Source organism: Saccostrea echinata, unplaced genomic scaffold, assembly GCF_033153115.1.
Source record: "Saccostrea echinata isolate AGI-Se365-2 ecotype Australia unplaced genomic scaffold, CSIRO_AGI_Sech_v1 ptg000041l, whole genome shotgun sequence".
Classification (NCBI taxonomy): domain Eukaryota; kingdom Metazoa; phylum Mollusca; class Bivalvia; order Ostreida; family Ostreidae; genus Saccostrea; species Saccostrea echinata.
In genome coordinates, this window is record NW_026889790.1 from 318278 (window position 1) to 327882 (window position 9605).

General features: G+C 34.9%; 1 protein-coding gene across 2 annotated transcripts; it reads left to right on the forward strand.

The window, feature by feature from the left end:
- Positions 1–1225: 1225 nt before the first annotated feature.
- Positions 1226–9308, forward strand: LOC133200680 (casein kinase I-like). Of its 2 annotated transcripts, XM_061336447.1 has the most exons (10): positions 1226–1417; positions 1526–1601; positions 3424–3534; positions 3685–3833; positions 4203–4431; positions 4844–5014; positions 5521–5669; positions 5934–6069; positions 7244–7450; positions 7949–9308. In XM_061336447.1, the coding sequence occupies exons 2-10, from the start codon at positions 1526–1528 to the stop codon at positions 8170–8172; spliced, it is 1452 nt and encodes a 483-aa protein (XP_061192431.1). In that variant the 5' UTR covers positions 1226–1417; the 3' UTR covers positions 8173–9308. The 2 variants fall into 2 exon arrangements, with proteins under 2 accessions (XP_061192431.1, XP_061192430.1); XM_061336446.1 differs by lacking the exon at positions 7244–7450 and having other exon boundaries at positions 1227–1417.
- The last annotated feature ends 297 nt before the right edge of the window (positions 9309–9605 follow it).

The window sequence follows — 9605 nt, forward strand, 5'->3', positions numbered from 1 at the left end:
CAGATATCGTGTATATTTAACTGTAGCGGTCAGACGGGTTCAATCTCCGGTGGCCAGATTGCTCAGTTGGTAGAGCACCTGACTGGAGACTCAGGGGGCCTGGGTTTGAATCCCGGTTTGGTCCGTCGCATTTTTCTCCTCTTCTGTTACATTTAGCGCCGTGCCATGCCCTGGAAGTGACAGGTGAAAGACCTGTCAGGGAAGAGCTTGTGTTGGTGTATTCGGGGCCGAAGACCTCTAAGCGGGGAGGAATATGGCGGTGAGATGGGTAAGATCGCCGGTGGCTAGATAGCTTAGTTGGTAGAGCACCTGACTGGAGATTTAGGAGGCCTGGGTTCGAATTCAGGTCTTTCTCCTCTACGATTGCATAACAAATACAGAGAGGACAGCCCCCCCCCTTAATTATTAAAAAAAAAAGAATAGTAAGAGCCTATAATTTCGATATCCATATTTCGTTCTATGCAAGCAGATTGTACTTTTTCTCACATTTAGAAGTTGGCCATGTACGGTATACTAAAATTCTTAAGTAAACTGTACACGGAAATATGGATATCGTAGACAGAGAAATCGCATATTATTGAGAAATTATAGGCTCTTAACTATTTTTTTAATAATGAAAGGGGGAGGGGGTATCGATCCACACTTCATGCAGGTGCCTGTGACAGAAAGGGGAGAGAAATATCACCGCAAGCCACACCTACCTTTGTAGAGGACTGGGATGTTTGTTGTTTTTTTTTAACCAGAGGACTGTATTTCCCAACTATATGATATTCAAACAAACCTCAAGTAAGCCTATTGAAAAAAAAATAATTTCATCCTTGAATTATGCATGCTAAAACTTTAAGTAAACTGGTAAAAGGCATTCGTCACATTGTTATTTATGACCCAGCTAAAAGTTTGCGTGATTTTATAATGAGGGGTACTTAACAAATGTAATTTGCACCTCCTGCCCAAACTGAGCTAGATCTATACTATTATAGCTACATCTACATGATTCAAGCCCCCCCCCCCCCCCCCCCCTCGCAATTTGAAGTAGGTCGCGCTATATTCGAAATATTCATACTTCCTTTCATCCGTGCTACTGAATTTAAGCTGGCTTTTGTGTCATATAAAAAAAAATAAGATTCTTTTTTCTAAGAACGAGAACTACCGTTTGCAAAAAGTGGGCGTGTCCGGTTCTGAACCCTTTTTGGAATTTTTTAGAAGCTCGGACACAGGAAGTATACTATGCGCTTGCGTGAACGTCATCGGCAACCGATATCGAAGTAAATAATGGCGGAGAATAAGTGAGAATATTAACAATCAACGGCAATCCGTCCCTTTTTGCTGTCCAAATGGCGTTGATTACACTCTGAGTAGAAAGACTAATTATTTGATGAGCCACTAAGACTGTTTTGAAAGACCTGCAGAGGCCAAGGTACATAAAAACAAAGCCCAATCGATGTCATAGTCTCTTTGTTTTCGTTTTGTTTTTGTTGTATATTTGACAACTATTTCTTATTTAACTGATGTCGTCTGTTTGTAGATGGAATTAAGGGTCGGAAACAAATATAGACTTGGAAGGAAAATTGGAAGTGGATCTTTTGGGGACATTTATTTGGGTGAGACAATATAATGATTCACAGGAAGTTTTGACAGCTAAGTTCCAGTCTTTGTGATGTCATAACGTTATTATGAGGGAAGGATTTACTGGTAGTATTAAATTTATATGTTTCGTTGAATTTTACATAGATGGTAAAGAGTAAAAGATTACTTTCACATGCCGAGATGTTGAAAGAGTGTCAATATAATAGTCTTGGATACGTAATAACTAATGTATCACACACTTCATCGAGTCCATGAATCAGTGATTCAGAAATAATACTAAACCTCATAATACTGTGTTGTTCAATGCGCTTAGCGACATTATGCGAATCAATAAATGTATAATTTGATATTTTAAATATATTTGAAGGCTAAAGTGAATGAAAATATTCACTGACCTATTGACACAGTTTCATATGTTGCGAATGAGAGAAGTCATGTACATACAATTTTGTGGAAGTTCAATTTTTATAACACAATAAATTTGAAACAGTATTTGTTACAAAAGGAAATAATTTTATTGTGTATCCGATCTCACATGTATACCGGATACATTCATGCAAACATTCACAGCGATTATTCTCTGCCCATTGGGAATGGGTCCGGTGCCGATTCAATTGGGAAAAATAGCGTTGAAATAGAACAAAGGGAAATTTTGCATTTATTCTAACCTCAGTACCTATTAGTCAATGCTTTAAAGAATAATCAACAAGTATTCATTGTTTTACATATTAATGTCTCTTGTTCTCCTGTTGTCATGCTTTCAAGTCATAAATGTGAACTAAGGTACTGACTACACTGTCAACACACGCGTCCCGCCAAATTACCATTGATTTCTACTTTCAATTTAAGAGGAAGTAAAACAATTAGTTAACTCTTATAATGTTTCATATGAAAAGAATTATGATGTCATCATACTCAGTTCCTCAGCAGCTAAATTGGAAATTTTTAGTCTAAAAATTGGGATTTTTTTTTTTTGGCACTGGGAATGGTATGGTTTATCAGTACCAGTTATATAAGGGAAAAAAAAACGCTGATTCGTCACATGAAGTACGAGTCATATGTGGCTAGGGCAAAAAATGTAAGAAACAACTTCCATCTAATCTGCTCTTATATCAATTTGTTTGGTAAAACTGGACAACCAACACTTTTTCCGCCTTTTATGTGTCTCTACATTTTAAACTAGTCCATGCCCAGTGCAATTGGCTTTACATTATTATTCATTTACATTTTAATTACATTATAATTTTATACATTCACTGATTCTAAGTTAATGATGGGCCATTATGGTCTTGGTTTTATATTTAAGTGACAAGAAGATAACGTGACATAAATTGTAATACTTAGGGGGTTACCTGTGATACATGTAATAAGCATTAATTCTGTAAAATTGAGAGTTTTTTTAATGAGAAATTTAAGTCATTTCAAAATGGGAAAAATGGAAATTACTTATTAGGATTTTTGTGGAGTGTGAGATATACATGAATGAGCAAATGGTAATTCTTGTAAAGAAGATTTGCTGTTTTGTGAATTATGACATCCTTCCATTGGCATGTATTCATAATATCAATTCATACACTAAGGAAACTGAACACAAATGCAGTCTTAAACTAACATCTTAGTTATTATTTCATTTTCTAAACCTTTTATCAGTATTATGGTTTCTTATTTCTTACATTACTATTATCACGATCATATTCTCAAATACAAAGGATTATTTTTGAAGCTTAAATATATTTGCTAAATATGACAGCTTAAGAATCCTGTGATAGAATTCAAACTCAAACAGAGTAGACTGAGGATAATGTTAGATCTCTCACATATCTAATCACATTGTAGGGACTGACATTTCTAATGGAGAAGAAGTGGCCATTAAATTAGAATGTGTGAAAACAAAGCACCCACAGCTTCACATAGAAAGCAAGATCTACAAAATGATGCAGGGTGGAGGTAATCATATATACACAGGCTCTTTATTTAGACCTTGTAAATTATCAAAATCTAACCAGGAATCTTTGGTACAGATTTTTGCAATGTGTATCCCTACATTATATAGAAATATAGTGATGTTATGTGAAGGCTTTCTCTGATGTTTTATAGTTGGTATCCCTACAATAAGATGGTGTGGAGCAGAGGGAGACTACAATGTAATGGTCATGGAACTCCTCGGTCCCAGTTTAGAGGACCTCTTCAACTTTTGTTCTCGGAAATTCAGTCTGAAAACGGTCTTACTACTAGCAGATCAATTAGTAAGTTGTGAAGGAGCCCTAAATTTAAGTTAATGTTTTATGTAACAAAAATAAACTCATTAGAGTCACCTAAAAAATACATCTTTGTAGTAAAATCTTTCACTATTATGCTTAATTATGCATACAAGTTTGATATTTTGCAATGCACACAAGTTTGATATTTTGCAATGCACACTATGTTTGCATCAGCTTCAAAAATAGTAAAATAATTCTTAGCACTATTGACAGGGCTATGTTTTAAGTGAGCTTGCAGTACTATTGGTACACATTTTCAACTTCCATATCTTGAAACTCTGAATATCCTGTGTTTTTCTCAGTTAAAAGAAGACTGAAATTCTGAATTTTAACTGTGATGTGTTTATATTACAGATAAGTAGAATAGAATACATTCACTCCAAAAATTTCATCCATCGAGATGTGAAGCCAGATAACTTTCTGATGGGGCTCGGAAAGAAAGGGAATCTTGTGTATATTATAGACTTTGGACTTGCCAAAAAGTATCGAGATGCCCGAACTCACCAACATATTCCATACCGAGAAAACAAGAATCTCACGGGTACAGCCCGCTATGCCAGCATTAATACACATTTGGGAATAGGTAATGTTGTTTACATACTTGTAGTACAACTGTTAATGAAAATGAGTGCTTTTGAAACCTTATTCTTCCTTATTCTTTTCTAGAGTTGATACAAAAACTTGACATTGTTAAGATTGAATATTTAAATGTCAGCCTTACTTGCAACAAAATTTGAGGGGATATATAGTAATGTGCTTGTGTGTGTGTTTGGGTTTGTTTGTGCCTGCGTGCGTAATAGACGTCACACAAGTAATAATTTATTAAGGGATTGATGTGCTCTTTATGAGGGGATGCTTAGCTTTGGGGTGCCCTTGCTTTACAAAAAGATTGATGTATAATTTCATCTTTTTTTTTCTTTTGTCAAGCAAAAATTAAAACTCATTTCTTCTAATAAATGTACCATTAATTGAATCTTTTTTTTTTTTTTGAACAGAACAAAGCCGACGTGATGACATGGAATCATTAGGGTACGTGTTCATGTACTTCCTAAGAGGAAGTTTACCATGGCAGGGACTAAAGGCAGCAACCAAACGCCAGAAATACGAGAGAATCAGCGAGAAGAAAATGTCCACTCCCATTGAGGAACTGTGTAAAGGATTTCCTTGTAAGTGAACATGGTTGTAGATTACTTTTCAAGTTTACTCCAACCTCTCAAAAATAGATGTATATTTCTACTCCCAGCTACAGAATTATAAATAATCAAAGTTAATTCAAGAGAAAAGAAGCTAAGATGTCACTTCTTTTTATATGTGAGTGTAGAATTTCTATACTAGTGAACAGAGACTCGGGCTGAAACTCCTCACTATTGGCTAGAACCAATAGAGGAGATAGGGATCCTGTTCCAAATCATTATATAATCTTGTTGGGTCAGTGTTGAACAGAATTACCCTGTTTTTTTTACTGGTAACAGGATGATATATTTTGTAGCTGGGAGTAGAAATATAAAACTATTGTACAAACTACTTCAGAGAGAGTGAAAATGGATAAAAAGTTTAGAATTTCTTATAAGAAATTTTACTTGCTTAAAAAAAGTAAGGTCAGAACAGTTTCTGTAACTGGTTGAGTAAAGAGGATTATTTGACATCATTAAATCAGTTATTTCTTTTTCAGCTGAATTTGCTACCTACCTGAACTTTTGCCGATCCCTGAGGTTTGACGACAAGCCAGATTATTCCTACTTGCGACAGCTATTTCGTAACCTCTTTCACAGACAGGGATTTACATATGACTATGTATTTGACTGGAATATGCTAAAATTTGTAAGTCACATTAAGGTATTGTTTGCTCTCAGCTGTGCCTTATTAAGTTTTATGAAGGCTGAAAAATGCTTCATGTATCATGCATTTATTGCAGTAATATCTCTCCTGCTTTCCAAGTTACTATGTAGAGGAAAAAGTATTCTTAATTCTTTTTTAATATTTGATTTAGAACTTTGAAGTTTACACCCAGGTCATGCCAATATTCCCTATAAATGCAATTTTACAATTTCCTAATCCTGTAATATGTGTTCGCTCTTCTTTCAGGGAGGGAGAAACAGTGATGATGCAGACAGGGGTAAAGTGAGTTCTTCTGCCCGACCTCTACATGGAACAGCAGGGGGCAGTCGAATGAGAGGGGAACAAATACCCCCCACAACCACTCCCCCAGGAGACTACAATAGTATGTATATTTGATATTCAATATATATTCACAACTTTTATTGTATTTCAAAACTAAGAATTTGAGAATTTTTTTCATTCCCAATTTTTTTCTTCATAATTTTGAAGTTCTAGTTTCTTAAAAAAAAAATTTTAAAAACAAAAAGAATAGATATAGTGCCATAAACATGTCTTAAAGAAAGCTTCTTGAAAATGTTGGAAAGTTAATTTCACTGTAGCATTTCATAAGGTTTACTTCCTTTTTCCATATTTCTACATTTTGATTATTATTATATGCATAGCATTATGTTTTTGATGAAAATATTTGGTTTGTAGTATATTTAGATTTATATATTGTAGAGATTTTAATGTAATTCACAATTATATACAGTAAACTGGAGATATTATGAATTTATCGGAAGACAATATCAAGTAGTCAGATTTTTTTAATGTATTATTTTATGAAAGTCGGATCTTATAATACATTTAAATTCCTTGCATGCTGTTATAAATCTGATACCTGTGTACTGTAACTTTACCTGCCTTTAAACTTCAATAAAAGACTGTGGTTGATCCATGGACAATGCTCTGTTAATAACTGAAGCACTGAACAGACAAAGCTGGAATGAGGCTGTTAACTTCCTATCGTAAGCCAGCAATGTGAATGCTTACTTGACAATAAAAGGGGTTGCTTGACTTGACAAAACACCAACACATACCATAGAGCTTCTAGTACAAGCAATCTGATTGGTCAGATAATCAGACAGATACATAAGTGTAATGCTTCATGGATTCAGATAATTCCAAGGAAGATTTTTATTCGGCTTGTTGGAGTTGTAATATTTCTCTTTTGTTGCCTCTTGGATTGCATGGAACAATTAATTTCTATTGGTACTGGATCCACCAATGTTTGCTTTTAGCTGTTGTTGCCTGTGTTGGTAATAATCATGGTTATAAATGATTGATTTAATAATAAAGGATTTTGATGCTGATATTTTTCAACAGCCAGGCACCTGCAGCTATGTTTTTTTCTCACACCTTCTGCATGATGCTGGATTTTTGCATGTTCTCTAGCCTTTCTGCATGCTTCCTTCCTTTATGAGATAGCTCAGAGTTCAGTTACATTTTGGTTCTTGTTTCTCCTGTGGCTTGTTCTGTGAGCAGAGTCACAGCTACTATCTTTCTTTCTGTCCTAGATGCCACAAGGGGCTCACGTACCAGAGATCGCTTGCCAACTCGCCTCTCCCTCTCTACGCGGGGTCCTGAGGCTGCCGAGGGGACTCCTGACGCTAAGGCTAGCGAGAGTCGACTAGCAACCCCCTCATCTGGTGGGAGAATCAGTTTCAAAGGTTCAGGATTACCAATTCCCGTGGGGAATCCCAATGACAGTGCCAAGCTTCGGCGTATCATGCAGGAAACACGGCCCCACAGTGTTCAGTTAAAGCACAAACCATAGCCAGTTTATTTACATTTGTGTTGTTTCTGAATATTCATCCGTTCATGGGACTGTGTTTTATCTGCTTATTTCAAATAACTTGTTATGATTCACTTTGTTAAGTTTCCAGGAAAAAAACCCTACATGTTGCTGTATTTTTGTTACTTAAGTAACAGACTGTTCAGTTCTTTTGTGTTCATTTTTGTATAATTATATGCTGTATATATGGTTGAAAAACTTGAACATTTCTGATTGGAGAGACAGAGATGTATGCTGTGCATTATTACAGTTTAAAGTGCAATATTGTTAGACAGTTTATGTTATGTACATGTAGTTTGTTTTGGACCATTGTAAACTTGATGTCAGTAGGTTGTATGTAGAACATTTATAGGTTCTCATTGTAGTGTCAAGGATATCAAAGTGCTCCCCTGATGATTAATGTTAGTTTTGTACATTTTAATCATAGCTGAATCTCCGAGACCTATATCTCGGGAGCGAGAACGAAGAACGAGTACACGACTTCACCGAGGAATCCCAACAGGTGCTGAGTTTGTGAGAGATGGAACCCGTGTGTCAACTGCTCCGATGCAGCCAGGGATGGTGACAAATTCGGCGATACGGAGAGGAAGTGCCTCCAAAGACGGTGATAATCCGACAAGAGCTGGTTCCTCGAGACATGCGCGCAAATGAGAAAAGAGATGTTTCCAAAATTTGTACAAGGTTTCCATAAACAAATCCTACCAAATCAGGAAATGTCAGTTGTGATCATGTGCCAACATTAACCAAAACAGTGATACAAATGTGGTAAATGATGTGTGTTTGCAACAAATTGTTAAAATGATTGTCCATTGTGTAACGAGATGGCAATAAGTGAACATACCAAGAGAAATTTTTACCTGTAACTGGTTTGCAAGGTTTAGATCTCAATAAAATACCTTACAGTGCAGTAGGTAATTAGTTACATGTATTGACTTTAATCCAGTGCTTACAGAATTATGTGCTGGAACCTGTAGCTTGTGTGAATGCTCTTGAGGTCGCTTCTCTAACATGCCACTTTCTCATCCCTAAATTCACTCATGCTCATTACTTTATTCTGTATATACAAGAGTTTGAAGAACATTTGTGAATTATAATATTTACTGTACATATTAATCTAATTTTAACTGGAAAGAAATTGTGTATCTGTGACCATTTATATAAGTGATGAAGTTCTAAGAGTGACAATGATTGGGAGTTTGTGATGATAGGACCAAACAATTGTTGTATTGTGATATTTTTGTCAATTGTCCCATTCTCTATGTGTGTTTGAAAGCTTCAAGCAGTCTTATATTATGGGTGAAAATCTTGTATTTTAGATATACATTGTAGCACAAGTATTATTGAAAATTTTATTCTCTGTTACTATGTTAAAGAAAATGTTGTTTTTCTTTCCAGTGCTGAATAAATTGCATGAGACTTACTATATACTATGCATTACAGACATCTTCAAAAATTATTTACTTGTAAGGAAAATTTAAAATTCAAAATTTCAATTGTAAAGATGAAATACATAATAAATGCAGTGAGACAAGTTTTTAAGTTTGAAACCAAATCAGGAAATTAAAGCTGTACAAGTATATCATTAGCAGTGATGTTACTATTTTGTTCTATAATCAAAATTTTCCTGACTGCCAACAATTTTATATTGTTATCAAAATATACAAGATAATGTGTAACTTCTGTAGTTTCACAAATTTTAACGTATGATTTAAATGAATCATTTAATATTGGGCTTTTTAGAAAGTAAAATCCAGACCAATCTGCTATACAGTAGATAGGGATTTCAATATTTTGTATTTATATTTTGTGTTACTTCTATTTATCACAAAATGCAACAAAATTATAATTTGCAGATGTTACCAGTCGCAATGTATTTCTTACAAATAAAATCGTTTCCCAATTGATTTAAAGAGCATGAGAAAGTAATGTACAGTAAAACTCGTTTAGTGTGAACACGGATATTGGGAATTCAGTCACATAGTGAAGTTTTCATGGATCCCCAGCTATAAATATTTTACAAATTCCTTGTACAGATATAATGAATTATGGATTAAGCAAAGTAATTTCACAGATTCCGAGTTTTA